Source organism: Arachis ipaensis, chromosome B05 (assembly GCF_000816755.2).
Source record: "Arachis ipaensis cultivar K30076 chromosome B05, Araip1.1, whole genome shotgun sequence".
Classification (NCBI taxonomy): Eukaryota; Viridiplantae; Streptophyta; class Magnoliopsida; order Fabales; family Fabaceae; genus Arachis; species Arachis ipaensis.
In genome coordinates, this window is record NC_029789.2 from 117,685,767 (window position 1) to 117,703,280 (window position 17,514).

Genomic DNA, 17,514 nt, shown 5'->3' on the forward strand with positions numbered 1-17,514 from the left:
TTGCTGAATGTTGGTGGCAGGATTTAGATATGGTCATGTTGATAATTTTTTGATTTTTCATTGTGCTGTGGCTGGTCTTTAATTTTGTTTTAATTAATAAAACTTTTATTAATTTCAGTTATGGATAATAGTATTAATCAAGAAGCAACTGCTGATAATAATGCATCTGTGAATAATAATTTGTCTGTCAATCCTCCTATTTCGAATGATGCTGCTAATCCTAATCCTAATCCACCGAAGCAAATTTGCAACAAGTTCTTGCATATTTTGATGATTGATAAATTATGATGTTGGAATTTAATATTTAGATATATTTTTTACTATTTAATTTTTGAGTTTGTATTTTGATAAGATCATATAGATTTGGTTGATGATATTTTATGTAGTGTTTTAAATTTTGAAGATATTTTAAGATTTATATTTGACTATAATTATATTTTAGGATATTTATTTATAATTTATTTATTATTTTATTCTAAAACAGTTTTTTCAGTTAAATCAACGGTTGAATCGATTAGACCAATAAACTAATAAACCAATAACTAAGCGATTCGATGACCGGTCTAATTCTCATAACCTTGTCAATGAGTTCGAAAGTTATTGAAGAAAAAAAAAAAACATTTGCAAAGCATAAATTTTGACCACGTTGAAGGACTATCCACACATCATCCTCATCTTTTAAATGGTATAAATTATGGCTATTGGAAAAATATGATGAAAAATATAGATTAAATCACAAGGCGCAAGAATTTGGATTGGAGTGTAATTGAAAATGGTAACAACGTTTCGAAGAAAACAGTGGCCGACAAAATTGGGAACAAATATATTTTGATAACAAAATTAAGCCAGAAGATTATTACGAGAAAGTTTCGTCCAACAACAAAGTCAACAACTTTTTTCATTGTACCATCACCCAAAATGATTATATGAAAATTTTAACATGCGAAACGACTAAAAAAACATGGAAAAGTTAAGTTTTACGTATAAAAGAACAAGTTACCTCAAACAATCTAAAATTAATAGACTTAGTTATGAATATGAAGGCTTCCAAATGAAAGGCAACAAAAAAAATTTGAAGAAATATTTAGAAGACTTGCAAACATAATGACAAATCTAAACAATAGGAGTTAACTATTGTCAAAAAACATGGAAGTTTTACGTATAAAAGAACAAGTTACCTCAAACAATCTAAAATTAATAGACTTAGTTATGAATATGAAGGCTTCCAAATTCCAAACAACAAAATAACTAATATAGGGCACATGATAAATTTACCATTAGTAAAAATTTTTAAATATTTTTATTTAATAAATGTAAAACAAATGCATTAAAAATTAAAAATTTTTTATATTTTTAGTAAAGATTTTTTTAATTTATAAACTTTTAACATGTGCCTTTAGAACACAAGATAAATAAATCTTTATTCTTTTTATATGTTAATCCATCCAAAAATATAAAAAATAAAAAAATTGAAAATAAAAACAAAAAATAAAAATACAAACCAAACGTATCCTAAATTTTTAATAATTTTCAATGAAAACAATTGAATTTTGTTAAAAAAGTTTGCTCATTTAGCGAATCCATGTTGATTAATAAAAGTCATATTGCTCATTTGTCAATTACTACAAAGTCTAGGAGAATAATATACACAGCATTGTTAGCATCCTGTATCTGATTGAGCCATTCAATAATGATTTATTTGTGACTCATATAAACCACTTGAACAAGGAGACATAACCTCTTGCTCCAGCAACTGTACCACTTCGTTCATCAAAGGACGGTCGTCTGCATTTGCATCCGTGCATCTTGCTGCCAGTTCAATGATCACTTCGACAGACTCCCAATCTGCATCGGTGCATCTTTTGTCTAACACTTCTTTGAATCTGTTTTCTTTTTGGACTGTGTTCATCTGAAAATTATTTTCCAAAACTTGGTACACATGGTTTAAAACATGAGTGGTAAAGAAGAAAATGAAATACGGTTCTACTAACTAGTATCCTAAATGCACTAGTTAAGAATACAAGTAATAGAAACTTTTCATGTTATTTATTGTAGGATTTGTCTCTTGTGAGAAACTTTGAAGTTTTCATTCAATAAATGCATTTCAAGCTCAAAACTACGGATGCAAAATTCATAATTTTGAAAACCGAAGAAGTTCTCTTAGCAAAACCCTTTATTGTATTTCGTAACTTCAAACTTTATTTCATCAATGCAAATTATCCTTTTTGGGATCCTTAACCAATGCCTAGATAAGCTCAAGTAAAAGATGTGCAGCATGTGTGGCTTAATTAAATGAGCTAAAGCTTACCCAACCAACAACATTTTGCCCTCTCTTCAGGAAGGAAGGATCTGTTGGTCTCTTTCCAGTTACCAGTTCTAGCAATAGAACTCCAAAGCTATATACATCTGACTTCTCAGTTGCTCTCCCACTTTGTAGATATTCTATTATTGACCCAGGAAAAACATCAAAATAAATAAATAAATATAAACAAATATATATCACTTATTCAGTTGTTTTCTCTTATAGTAATCAGTTAGTCACTTGCTTTTGTAACTGATTTAGTTGTTGCTGGTCAAGAATACATTCATCTTGAGTATACTTTGTATCTCTAATGTTTACCCCATTCATATTCAAGAAGGTTAATGTTCACTTTGGTCTTGGTACATACATGAATCATTTTGGTCTCTATAGGTTAGTTTTAATGAGTCAAAATATTTTCCGTATGTAAAAAACATGAATTGAATTAGTTACTAGGACTAACTTGACTCACATTTGTTACCTATGAAGACTATTTTGACTTGTTAAAACTTTGCAAACTCACTCATATACTTGCAAGGATAAAGGTAAGCATTAATCCTCTTCAAGAAAATATAAGACACTATTAAAACAGGTGTAGCATCTACACATGTCTACCACAAGCAGATGCAGCGTGGTAAGGAAGGCTACATATACTTGAGTTGCTCGATGAAATATAAACAATGAAACAAGTAAAAATTTTCTGAACTAGGAGGAAGTTTGATATGATTATAATAGGATGGATAGAATTTTAACGAGTGAAATTTGGGCTCATTTAGGGATAAAGTTTACCCCAATTATCTCTATGATCAATTGATCATTTTATTCCCTCTCACTATCAAACATTTTTCTTCCCCCCACCCTTCCCCAGGCCGGCAGCCAATGTTTAGTCACTGTGTTGTGCTTCTTTTGTGTGTGTGTGTGTGTGTCTGTTACAGTCTTCGCAGTTTGTGTTCTATGTATTATATGTTACTCACTTTCTTTGTCACACACACTCTACTCTCTCTTTTATTCATTGATATGATTTGAGCAATTTTTGTTTGCAGGTGTTTTGATCAAATGTTTGAACAAGAATTATAACACTCAAAACTTCAAAAGATTATACCAAACAAGAAGAAAAATAAAATTTCTTCTAGTAATACCTTTTTCCAAAACATAAAACTTGACCACCTAAAGCTATAATGTTAGTTACTAATTGAGTAACTCATGGACATTTTTTACAAAATTATCTCTCAACAGATTATATAAATAGATCTTGAAAATTGATTCTCTGGAAATCATCAAATACTGAAGCCCTACCTGAAAAATACCTAAATAAATGTCATTCTTTTGGCAGATTTCTATGTTGTGACTCTAATAAGCAGATGATTTTCACCCTAATAAAGCTGCTAGTATTCAGAACTAAGTGCATACCTGGCGCCAAATAGCCGAATGTGCCAGCAACAACTGTAGTAACATGGGAGTCATCATCAACCAAAAGCTTTGCAAGTCCAAAATCAGAGACATGAGGCTCCATGTTTTCATCAAGAAGGATGTTGCTAGATTTAACATCTCGATGCACGATTTTGGGGGAGCAGTCATGATGCAAGTAAGCCAAACCCCGGGCAGAACCAAGGGCTATCTTTAGGCGAGTGTGCCAATTCATAAAATGCTCACTGTTTCCTGAGCAGGATGGATTCATAAAAGAAATTAGCTAATCATAGAACTAAAGAGCATGTCATCATGAATCATAGCAGACGAAAAACATAATTAAACTGGATTTTTAGAAAATATACAAAGGTGATGATAGACCAAAGTCATAGAACCACTCATGCATTTAAGTTCTCCAATAATTCCAACTCATTCCGACAACAATTGTAAATTTGTAATTGAATATCATAGTTAGTGAACCCTGTATCATTTTTTCCTTTGCCAGGGATGCTGACAAATGCTATGCATCAACAACTTTATGCCGTAGAGAGATTGTCACTATACAAACGTGAAATTCATTTATGCTGCCAATTTCTTTTTCATTATACTGGCATCAGGATTTAAGAAGACTTACTTTACAATGAGTGATAAAGTTTATCAATAAGGTTCCTCTAAAATGAGATTGAAAAAGATAGTGAGGAGATATCCACCCTCAAAATGAAAAAATGACAAAAAAAAATACCATTCACAACTAGGAGGGACGCAGACCCTATAATTTCTGCCAGTGTCATTATTTTCATCATTAGAATTCAGTATATTACAAACATGAAAGGGGTGACATCACACTTGATTCATTCTTGTTTCCTTGTCTTTCTATTACTTCTGTATTGTTCCTTATTAACTCTGGGTACCAATTGTTACAACTGGTATCAGAAACTGGTTGTTGACGGCATGAAAAGAGCTACTTGAAGGTTGGATTAAGGTGAATACTGAAATAGTTATAGACGATAGCCAAGTGGCTACCACTAGGTCAGTGTTGATAGAATGAGCCACCATGGATGTTAGCTCTCCTAAGCCAGTTTATCATTGTTAGAGACTTGGGTATTATGGGGTGCTCAAAGTCTCACTTTAGGCAATACAGTATGCTTGATCTTGTATCAAAGGAGAGTGATTCTTTCCCTTAATAGCTAGCTTTTAAGGTGTGATTTCCACTTTCCTTAACTACTTAACAGATTCCATTGCAAAGTTCACCACCGAAAGGATGTTCTCACTTTCGAAGAAACATTTACACAAATTTAGCTTAATGAAAGAGGGAGATGGCCAGCGCATAAAAAAATAGTTATACCATGCAAGAGACAATCCAAGCTTCCCAGTGCCAAATAATCATAGATAAGGAGCTTTGTAGAAGGAAGCCTGCAATAACCACGAAGGTTTACCAAATTGATGTGCTTGATACTACCTAAGATTTCTAGTTCCCTTTCAAATCCTTGATCTGACCCTTCCCGACCTCTATCAAGCCGCTTAACAGCAAATGTACCACAATCATTCATCACCATGCGGTAAACAGTACCAAATCCTCCAGACCCTACCACATCCTCTTCATCAAGTGACTCCAGTTTCTCTATGATCTCAGATGATGGATATGGCAGATCACCATGGAAAGTAATTAGTATTGTACCTGTTACAGGAGCAGGTAAATAACTATATGTTCATCAAGAATAAAAGGCCAAATTATTTTTTTTCTGTCAAATGTGAAACACACCACCCTTTGTACTTGATTCTGGATTGACTTGTTTGTTCACTTCTGTGTATTGCCTAGCAGTTCTTTCCTTCTTCGACGGCAAACAAATCCAGAGTAACAGAAGTACTAAGGCAAGTGCAATGCCCATTGTTGATATTGCACCGATTAACACCCACTTCACATAATGTGATATTCTTTTGGTAGTTACTGAAAATTTTAAAAGTTTATATATTTATCTTACAAGCTCAAACCTTGATTAATCAATAAGTAAACACTTGTAAAATCTAGTATGTAAAACCACATCTAAGAATATAAATCGTAGGACTTGCCTTCCGATTCATCATTCTCAGCATGTGGTAGCACCACAGGGAAACCAAGTGTTGTGTGACATGGTTTTTTAACTTGTCGTCCACAAAGATCTAAATTGCCAATAAACCTGTTCCCATACATCAAAAAGCAAAAGGATTGAACCCCCATATAAAGCACGTCTCAAATAAGATTAACATAATTCATTTGAAACAAATAGTTCACACTTCAGACTTGGAGATAACATCATTAAGAATCATATGTCATAAATATGTGAAACCTGTAGGGGCATTCCAATCTTTTAATTTTGCTTTCCATCATTTTTTCCTAACTTGAATTATCTTCTCATTTTGCAATAGAATGTTTTTCTTACAATCAAACTTTTGCAGCTTCTCTCATATAAATATACTGTGTACAACTGAATTCATATAGGATAAAAAATACTACAGTGACCTAGCAGAGATTGTTAAAATCAATTAGGACAGATTATCTCCTTTATTTGATACAGTAATCATATGTAAATATGTGATGCTTAAGATTCAGACGCGAAGAAATATTTGCATTAAGCAATATTCCAACAAAACAATATTCGTACTTCGTAGATACAATATAGCATAGCTGCACCTTAAAATAGCAGATAATATGACAAGAATTTGTTTTTGCTGTGTGAAGTACTTACACGTTTTTCCCAAAGGCTCCTAGTACTCCCTCGTCAGGGATTTCACCAGAAAAGAAATTCGTCGACAAGTTCCTAAGAAAATCAGGATCAAGCTTATTATTTTGAATGTTATGGTTATCAATATCATTATACAGTGCAAAATGAACTTACAAAAGTTGCAAATGTGTGAGCTGTCCAATAGAAGAAGGTATTGCACCCTTTAATGAGTTGCTTGATAAATCCCTGTATTTAAAATTCCCATTAGTTATAACCAAAAAATGAATCAAAATGCCATTATCTAATATATATTTTAACAACTTAACTGAAACCTGATATTAATAGTTCAATAAGAAAGTCAGATATGATTCAAAGCAAAAAGGATTTCGACAAAAAATGCGAAGAATTGAAAGAGAGGAAAGTATTACAATATTTTTAAATGCAATAGGTTTCCAATATCTGGCGGGATTCTTCCTTGAAAATAATTGGCTCTCAAGTACCTTTCATTATAACCAAATAAACTGTATCAGCCCTTACGCAAGAAAATTAAAGGGATGATCATGAAAAGCCAAAGCACTATTATTGTCTATTTCACTTACAATGCTCTTAGCTCAGTACAATTGGTAATCTCATTAGGAATAATATCATGTAAACCGTTCTGATGAAGTGCCCTGTTTCGATACAAACCAAGAATTGAATAAAATGAGGGTATAATCATAGATGTTAAATCTCCATTTTTGAGAATTGAAGTAGTGAACAAGTGGAAGAGGAAAACTACTTACAATCTCCGCAGTCGACTGAGTTTGCCTATGCTGGGAGATATGATTCCACCAAGTTGCATGTAAGGCAGATTTCTGAGGAACACAGGATAAACATACACGTTACTGTACCAGATTATTGCCTACCTAGTAACTATGAACTATACTCTAGTAACGGAAAAGACAAGAGAATGAAGAATATGAGCTTCTTACATACATGGAGCGAACTCGCTGTTCTTTCTCGGGATAACAGGTGATACCAGTCCATCTACAATAGGACTTGATATTAGAATGTTGCCAGTTACTGAGAAAATTCCTTGTGTCATTCAAACTGCTTTTGATTTCCAACAATGTGACACCTAGAAGATCAATGAAAAATCAAAAGTTTGAAAACTCAATCAATTAAAGTTACTTAGAACAAGAATGAAATGTGAAAAATCTAGCCAAAAGACCAAAAAGTAAAATAAAGGGGTCCATAGATTTTACCATCTTGTGAGAGAGCAAGAGAGGAATGGAAGTAAACAATGGTGGAAATCACCAAAATCACCCAAGCTACCAGAGCCCTTTCCATTTCCGGCTTATTCTAAATGGATTCTAGTTCAGATTTTGCAAAGTGAAGTGGGTGGAGAATGGAGTTTAGTCACTGGCTGCAGTCACTGAGAAAGAGTGAAGTGAACAGAGAGGATGATGATGAATCCATAGGTTGGTAGTGTGATGAGAATGGGGTAGACCTCAGGGGCTTGCCAACGTGCCATGATTGAACGTTCTTTAGCGGAAATAATGATTTGAACTTTTGAAGCATGCATGAAGAGAGAGAAAGGTAATGCTTGCTTTTTACTCCACTATTCGAAACAAGGCAAACTAAATTATAGTGATCTTTTTTTCGTTTTCTGTTATTCATTTATTTATTTAAGAAAAATACAGGTAAACAATGAGAATACTAAATAATGGATATGTTGATTGTTCAACTGAATAGGTACGCAGATGATTATGTTCATTATTTTTAATTGGATTATTATTTCTTTTAATTCGATTTACTCATGCACAGTTAACAATAGTTGAATGTTCAATTCATGTGCAAATAGTTATTCTAATATTAAGGTTTCGAAAGTAATTTAGTGTAGAGTGTTTTTAAATTTTATTAGGACAATTTTAGAGTCAATTATTCACATTATCTACAAAAGTGATTGTATAACTAACAAAGATCATTTATTTATTCTACCAGCGAATGCATTGTTCATGTCTTCATGAAACCTTAAAGCCAGTACCGAGTAGCCTAGCACAGCGTTTCAGTCCCACTATGGGTAGAAGAAGTGAAATTCGGACAGGAGGTCTAACAATTTTCAATTGTGATAAACTGATGATTTAAAACTGACAAATATTTTTAGAACATATAAAAGTTTTAAAATTAAAGTTAAATAGATGCACGGTATATTTTGCACTGCCACATAATAAAATTCAATAGAGTCACCAAAAAAATAATAAACTTCAATAGAACAACTAAAGTTGCGAACAACGTACATAACAGGCTGCGTTTTTAAGTTCAATATTCAGATAATAATTAATTAATTAAGAATTTTAATTTTAATTTTAAGAATCTGAATTTTAATTTTACTTTTTTTTTAATCTGTTGTTGGTGTTGTTACTATATACATTGTTCCCTTATACTTATGCAATTAAATGACTATATAAACAATAATGTATTTGAAAAGTAATTATTTTACTAAGATGACAATATATAATTGAATTTAATTTTGATATAGTCAGTGTAAAATAATTTCATGCCATATCAATAAAAATAACTACTTTTCACATTAACCATATAAATAATCATCTAAAATAATAGATGTGATTACACAACTATGTAAATTACACCGTCAATATATCAAAATTAAAATCTATATAATTATATGTTTATGTAAAACTCTTACACCTCAAATTTTTAAGTTATTCAATGTAAAAAAAGAAATTATTAGTTGTGCACATTATTTCCCTCGGTAAAGAAGTACCTTCAAGTTTCAAGCATTAAATATTAGGAAATGAAGACACAAAATGTTATCTATAAAGAAACAGAAAAATGAATAAATAGACAAGATTATTTATTCTCCAAATTAGTGTCCCAAAATTTTTTTAATCAAATTCGTCTTTTAAAAATTTTAAATTAATCATATTAAACCTTTTAAAAATTTTAAATTAATCATATTAAACCTTTTATCATCACTTCCGTTGCAAACGGCATTAGAATTTATTAATGTAATATATTAGGTAACACTACAGCACACACTTCGTAGTCCTAATTGACGGTTAATATGGTAAATTTATGAAAATGAAGACAGAAAATATCTATCTCTTCTTTATCTCTGTTTTTTGTTTCAACATTAATATCTAGATGCAGACTTAATACCACAATTAGAAAATGTTAATACAAATATAGATAACATAAAGAGCCATAATGATAAAACTGAAAACGTAGCAATAAACAGAAATAAATAAATTCAACTGATAATGAGTCACCCCCTGCCCCAAAAAATAAATAAAACATAAAAACGAGGGGAGGGGAGGGGAGGGGGTGGCTCAAGAATCAACAATATATACAGCTTTCGATACATGACTAAAAAGTAAAAAGTGATCCTATGATTCTATAATCTTGACATGAGTTTAATCAAAAAGCAAAACAAGTTGATTTTGTTAAAGTCAAAACCCAATAGAATTTATCCTACCTAGCAAGCCACTCATTTCCACGAGACATTATGTTTCCTACCCAGCAAAAAATCCAAAAGTTAAAGTATGAACCCACCCTATACCCAGCCCCTTAATACTCCTATTTTACCCCTGTAGAGTATTCCATTTCTTGTTATTCACATCCACCATATAGCACCCAAACATGCCTAGTCAATTTCTTTCCATTTTCAATATTTTATATTTTCAAGATTTTAGAAACAGTGACAACAAGATTTAGTTGTTTTCACTATTTCTAGTTTTTCTTTCACAAAATTTTGAAAATAGAGCACACTGAAAAGGAAAACATTCAATGCAAGCAGAAACCAATCAGGCCTAACATAAATATATTTACATGTCGCTAAACACCACACTCCACATCACTAAGATATACTAAGACTATGAGACTCCACCCAATACTCTCCTGAGATCAGATTTCTGCTCTGGAGTTAGCCTTGAAGGATACTTGACATCAAGCTTAATTCTCAAATTCCCCTTCTTCCCAGGTTCTTTCGATATGGGCATTCCTTCATTAGGGACAACAACCTCAGCACCAGGTTTAATAATATCTGTGAGTGGGATCATTAGACTCCTTCCATCCAAAGTTGTCAAGTCCAAAGTTTTACCTGTAAGAGCCTCCAAAAGTGATATCTCCTGGTGTATCACCAAGTCATTACCATCCCTTCTATATAGAATGTGTGGTTTCTCATCTATCACGAAAACAAGATCGGCTGGGATGACACTTGGCTCCTGGTTACCCTTCTCCGGGAAAGTAACCTTTGTTCCTTTTTTCCATCCAGGTTTTATCTCAATTGTCAAAATCTCCTCCACATTCCGGAACTTTCTGAAATAGAATTGCTTGTGTCAAAATAGCAAATATAGAAATCAACTCGACTAGGTGTAAAAGAACCACAGCAGAATTTTTTTTTCTTTTCTGAAGACATGATCATGCAATTAGTATAACAAGGCAAAGTGTAAGATACTAGTACCAATGCAGCTAAACTAAACAGATAATACAAAGAATAAAGCAGAATATAGAGTATGATAGTAGATAATGCAGAAGGATAGATTAGAGAATACAGGAAGATGGAAAAGAGGCAGAGGGGCTGAATGATACATTGATGTCTCAATATCATTCTTGCCTCTGAAAATGACTAGTGGGATGTAGAAATATACGAAAAGGAAGATACAAGTTGCATTTGAGAGACTATTATCTCGTCTGGGTTTTGTTCGGCCTAATTTCTAAGCTAAATGACTCTAATTCTCTTCTCTCTCATACAATCTCATTTCTCTCTCTCCCCCCTCCCCCCCTCTCTCTCTAACAACATGGCCATACACCACTCGCAGTATAAAGTTAATTTTGATACATAATCAGAATATAGTAATTAACACTGTTCAACAAAAAGATACTAGTATTATGACTTTTGAAGAAGCTACTAAGTCAAATATTTTTAATAACACGGCAGTACATAATTGGATAAAGGTATAAGACACTTTTCCACTAACAGCATCTCAGAATTAAATTCCAAAATTTATACTCATGCACATTTTTTTATTTAACTGAAATTATCTTGACAACTACAAATTATATATGGTTCAATATTTCCCAAGACCAGTATAGAGCATGATACAGAACTCTAGAAGAGGTATCACAACTTGCGCCACAAACAGCATGAACATACTGCATGAGGGTCCACAATTATCAGTTTTTGAGAACAGATAAATAGGCTGTCTGTTACTTATGATATTGAATCCATAACCAACAGGGTGCACAAACAATCTTATCATTGCAGAAAAGACTATTAAAGACCTTAACCCATGTCATTTTATTTATTTATAATCTAAATCCTCAACTGAACTAATCTAGTTGTCATTCTCGTCATCCATTCAATGACAACCTCATAATGGGTTTCTATACTTAGCTGCATAACACCCATACCATCATGTTTATCTATTTCGACCCCTACTTTTCAGGTTTCTCAATCAAAATCTACAATAGTTATGTCAAAACAAATTTAATTTGAAGTAGACTTGTTACAAAAGGCAAATCATCTGTCAAGCAAACCAAATTTTATAGCAGGATGACTATTTTCTTTCTTTCTTTTGGTTAAAAATTGCAGGATGACAAGTATACACACAGCATCATCACACCTATCACAAGAAGGAGATAACAATACATATAATTACAGGCAGTTTGGTTGGATTTCCATTTTCATTTCCAATTAACATGTTTCCATTAATGATTTCAGAAATAACACTTTCTCTTCTCTTTTCCTTTCCTGCTTTCAAAATTACTTTGATTTTCAACAATTCTTTGAGAGAAAAGGACAAATAGGTCCTTGACCTTTTGATACGAGGACATTTAAGTCCTCAAGGATTTAAAAATATATTTAAGTCCCTGACCTTTTCAAAACCTAGACATCAATCCCTCATGTTCACCTGGGTCTGTCAGACCCAACAGAAAAATCAAACGTAACTCCCATTGTACTGACTTGGTTGATACGGATGCACATATGAGAGAGTTTTTAAAATGGTCTAAATTAGACCCAGGGATCAATATGTCTAGATTTTGAAGAGGTCCGAGACTTAAATGTATTTTTAGATCCTTAGGGACATAAATGTTCGTGGACCAAAAAGTCAGGGATCGATTTGTCTTTTTCTCATTCTTTGACATAATTTTGAAAACAGAAAACAAAATGAAAGCAAAGTGGGATTTCTATAATCATTAATCAAAACATATCAACCAAAAGTAAAAAACGGTCAACAAGTTATCCCTGAGTAAGCATATGCAATGTGATTTTAAATATTATAAAAATTCCATATATATAAATTCCAAAAAAGAAGCAGGGTAAACATTTACCTTCCTAGAAAGCCAAGGCCACCAAAATCTTCAGATCAAGAAAATGAACATAAATTATCTAACGGAAGAATAACATGATTTAGATTTTTCCTAATGGCAAATATAAGAGAGATCAATTTAATTTAATTTAAAATTAATACCACTTTTAATAATGAAAGGAAATTTCCAGACAGAACAAGCAGAAAAGAATTTCTTAGCCAATTGCTGGTCTTAGAATGTCCAAATAGCCAGGGGAAATGCGAGTAATATCCTCAATATTATAAAAGACCAAAACTCATAATTGCTAGCAAATTTACTATTTAACATGCTCAACTCAGCTATGTTCAGATATATTCTTCAAATCAAGAGTTTGATATATTAATCATTTGATTCCACATCCTCAGAGGTGTGTCATTTTAAATTGTATCTTTCACAAGACTAGGTAACAGTGTAACAGTGGGGGATGCTGCAAATGTAGAGGCTAATAAAATTATTCTTGATATCCAAGTGGGGAAACAAAAGGTTCATCCTCTAAAGTGACCCCTAAAATGGAAGATTCAAAATCAAGATGCGTATGCAATGGATTCACAACAATATATGTTTGCCTTCAATGCATTATACAATTAAGTTCAGCCACACAAGTGCAAAGTGTACATTCCCTCTTAACTAAGTACAACTCATAAATGTCAAAGCTATATCCCACTAGCTACTGCCTTTTCCCCAAGTACACTGTCATTTTGGCACTATGAAGATCATAAGTATGAAGCACAACAAACTAACACTTCCAAGATCCGAAGATGTCAGCAAACACAACTAGGTTAAGTTACACTTGTGAATTATGAATGCCATCCATTTGTTTGAACACCAATTCAGTCTTTTAAGGAAGATTGTTATGTAAATTAGAAACAAAATAAGACAAAGCCATGAGATTAGTTTATCTAATAAAAAAAATTACTTATACAATTGTTCTTCTTGGTTGAGAAAATTGATAACCTAATAACATTCACTGCAAAGATTAATTTTTCACATATTTAACTTTCATATGCATATCCCAACAATCCTGGGTGATTGATGCTTAACAATACCCTAAAGGTTCATTTCTTAAACCACATTATCCTGCATCAAATCTGAAATTGTTAACAAAAGCCACAAATCCATTTTATGCCTTAGAAATAGGGTAGATCAACCACTCTACTAGTAAAACATTCCACTACAACAGATTAAAAAAAATGAAAGGAAATGGAAATCATTTATTGTCAGAGACTAAAAAGACATCATTTCCTGTCTCCCTATGAATCAAGGATTCGACTTCAAGATCACTATTATGCAACTAGAAGTTTAAGTAGGGAAACTAGAACTCTCTCATAGGACCTTATAGATAGAGTAGGTGGAAATTTGAAATATAGAATAAATTATGTATTTCAATTTCACTCTACCTTGAAAGTTAGTATAATTTGGTCTGCATTTTCCCCCTCACCCACACAACCAACCACACCTTTGCCGCCTATTTAGTTCAAAACAGCATATAGCATTGTTTGACTAAAAAAAGAAGAGGCTCTATTAGAATAACTAATTAAATTGTCAGACATATATGATTGCATTTGCATACACATCTTCAAAAACGAAGAGACAATTTAAAATAAAAGAGAGCAGAAAGCAAATGTAACTATCTATCTGCTTCTGATGATTATTTTCTTATTCCGTCGTTTGTTTTTTCTTCAAATTTCATAAACTAAAAAAGCACTCCATAAAATAAATGTACTTCTCTTATTTAAAAATAGCACAATCAGACGCACCTAAGTATCAAACAGTTAAGATTAAGAGAAGAAGCCCAAACATTTTAAAGACGCTACTATGTTACGTTACGGTTAGGGTTAGGGTTCGAAACTGGTTCATATTTACCCAAAAGTATCACAGACTGTTCTGGAGATCTTCATCTTCTTCTTGATTCCCTTGTATAGTTCCTCCAAGCTACACGGCAGCACGTTCTCGACAGCAGCAGCCTTCCTCGGCGCCCCGGCGAACCCATTCGACGTCTTAAAGAACGCATCCCTCCGCGCGCCACCACCTCCCCTCGCCCCACTGCTGCCCACGTCACCCCCTTCGCTGCCGAAGATCTCGGCGTAAATGTCGTCAGCATCGCGGGGATTAAACCGAAAGGATGACGACGACGTGCCAGGGTTCTGGCGCTGGTGGTGTTGGTGTGCGCTGCCGTTCTGATAAGGGCGCGAAGAAGAGGAAGAAGAATAGTAGGAAGATGATGACGACGACGACGACGGCGGAGGCGGGGGGAACTGACCGGACTTGAGAGCCTCCTCGCCGTAGAGATCGTAGATCTGACGCTTCTGAGGGTCGCTGAGAACATCGTATGCTTCGGAGATACGTTTGAATTTGGCCTCAGCTTCGGACTTGTTGAGGGGGTTCTTGTCGGGGTGCCAGATCATTGCGAGTCTCTTGTACGCTTTCTTCAGGTCCTCGTCACTCGCGTTTCGGTTCACTTTCAAAATGTTGTAGTAATCCATGCCCATTCGCTCTTCTTCTTCGTCGTCCTCCTCCTCCTCTTCTTGTTCTCTTTGTCTCTCTCACACTCACTCCCTCCCTCACATGCAATCAAAATTTTCAGGCTCTTTATTTTTTTTTCCCCCCTTTTTCTTTGGAATGGGTAGTTACGGTGACGGTGGTGGTCTGGATCTGATGGTTACGAGTGAGGGTAACGGAAAAAGGCGTTCTTTTTGGTGGGTTTAAATCCGACGGTTAGGAGTTGGGGAGCACGATGAAGATTGTGATGGATGATTACTGGGACGGGAAGTCGGAAATCGAAATTTTATGTGGGTCCCCTCACCCATAATGACCTTACACGGATTTATCTCTCTCTCTTTTACCCTAAGATCTGTTCTATATTCCATAACACAAAATTTAGGGAACTAACTAGAGGTTAGCTAACTTAGAGGTTAGCTAACTCTGTCAATGTCAATTTTTTTTTTTTAATTTTGATTTTAAAATTTAAAAGAGTAAATTTTTATAATGGTCTTGGATATTTAGGTCGTTATCTAATGTGGTCTTTAAGAATCTAATTGCACTATTGTAATTCTCTAAATACAACTTCGGATATCATAATAATTCCTAGATATCTTTCCAGTAATGAGTCATCATCGAAATGCTGACGTGGTCTCATTTTACTAGGTTGAATGGTGCCAATGGCTAGTTGAGCTGGCACAATTTCAATTTATACTCAATGTGGTCCTCCCTTTATATTTAACCCTAAATTTCCAAATCTTCAGTAAATTAATTTCTTCTTCTTCTTCATCTTTCTCTTCTCATTCTTCTTCTTGTTGTTTTTGGAGCCGAAAGTTAATATCCATGATGGGTGGTGGGAGCACTGATGCTGGAAGCTCTATTCATTCACCGTCAAATGACCATTGAATGAGAACGCAAAGTAGGAGCAGAAGATCGGGAGTACCGGAATATAAGCAGGATATTCAAAAGGTTGAACTAACCATGTAGCGTTTCAAGCCTATTCGGGTATAATGCCTTGTGGAAAAAAAAAAAGAAAGGAGGCACATAAGATTGAAGACCCTGTCCCATAAATGATGATATTTACATGATGATCCATACTTGTATGTTCTTTTTTTATTTTTTTTGAAATCACCTCCATAATGAAACATAATATTCAACATCTCTTTTATCTGAAAAAAAAAATCAAAAATCATTACTTAACAATCACCATAAACACAAATAGATTTTTCTATCTTATTTACATTATTAACTATTCAATAAAAAAATAATAAAAAGAATAATATATGTACACAAATAGATTTTTTTTTATCTTATTTACACTAACTATTTGCAGGATATAGTCACTTTATTTAGTATAGGGCCAATAGAATCAAATGTTAGAGTTCTGTAAAAATTCGGGCATTGAAATCAAGCAATATCTTCCACAGAACAAAACACGCGAAGAATGGATCGAGCATTTTGGTTTCAAGTAGCAAAATTTTAAAGACACAGAATAAATTTTATCCCAAAAGAATATTGACTCCTCGACAGGGAATTTTTAATTGAACAATAAGAAATGTAGGTAAACCCTCCACTAGTTATAACTGCCTAAACCCAAATCAACCAAATGTAAATTTGATAAACCTTTGTTAACGATGAATGTTGTCCACTCAAAGAAGAGACAATAATACAATACCATAATCAAACAGAGCATCCTCATGAAACCCCAACCTAATCAAACCCTAGAACTATAATAACAAAAAAAGACAGATAACACTAACCACACTCACAACACAAGCATAAAGAAAAATCTTACAAAAAAGGAATAAATAAAAATTTACCTTTACTAACAGCAAAACCTCTTGTTTATAATTTTAATGTCTTTTAGATGCAAGAATTTTAACCTCACTAACAGGACCCTACGGTAGCGACATTGATGAAGATAGGAGGAAGAAAAAGAAGAAAAAGAAGAAGACAGACTGTGGAAGTGAAAAAGATGAGTGAAGGGAGAGTGATCAAACTCGTTTAACATTTTTATTTTGACTAGAACGACGACATTTTTAACAAAATGGGGTGCCAAACCAAAATGTCAACGTTTTGGCTCTCTCCAACGTAGCAACTTCGTGACACATCAGAGTGTCGATGATGACTCATCACCGAAAAGATGTTCAGGGACTACTATGGTGCCTGGAGCCGTATCTGAAGGATTACAATGGTGCAATTGGAATCTCAAGGATCACATTGGGTAACGACCTGGATCTCAGGGACCATTATAAGAATTTACTCAATTTAAAA

The 17,514-nt window shown here is 33.5% G+C and overlaps 2 protein-coding genes across 5 annotated transcripts; both read right to left on the reverse strand.

Annotated features, from left to right (window-relative positions):
• LOC107643889 (LRR receptor-like serine/threonine-protein kinase FEI 1) lies at positions 1,586–8,029 on the reverse strand. 4 transcript variants are annotated; one of them, XM_016347639.2, is made up of 13 exons: positions 7,653–8,029; positions 7,384–7,525; positions 7,191–7,262; positions 7,008–7,079; positions 6,837–6,908; positions 6,583–6,654; positions 6,433–6,504; positions 5,777–5,883; positions 5,481–5,654; positions 5,052–5,384; positions 3,710–3,958; positions 2,309–2,442; positions 1,586–1,909 (listed from the first exon to the last, which is right to left on the reverse strand). In XM_016347639.2, the coding sequence occupies exons 1-13, from the start codon at positions 7,735–7,737 to the stop codon at positions 1,685–1,687; spliced, it is 1,809 nt and encodes a 602-aa protein (XP_016203125.1). In that variant the 5' UTR covers positions 7,738–8,029; the 3' UTR covers positions 1,586–1,684. The 4 variants fall into 4 exon arrangements, with proteins under 4 accessions (XP_016203125.1, XP_016203124.1, XP_020979976.1 ...); XM_016347638.2 differs by having other exon boundaries at positions 5,472–5,654; XM_021124317.1 differs by having other exon boundaries at positions 5,469–5,654; positions 7,380–7,525; positions 7,653–8,027.
• LOC107643891 (dnaJ homolog subfamily B member 1) lies at positions 9,619–15,261 on the reverse strand (the record flags this gene model as incomplete). Its single annotated transcript, XM_016347640.2, is given in 2 exon segments — positions 9,619–10,728; positions 14,626–15,261. Coding segments are annotated over 2 exon segments (1,071 nt in total). The 3' UTR covers positions 9,619–10,283.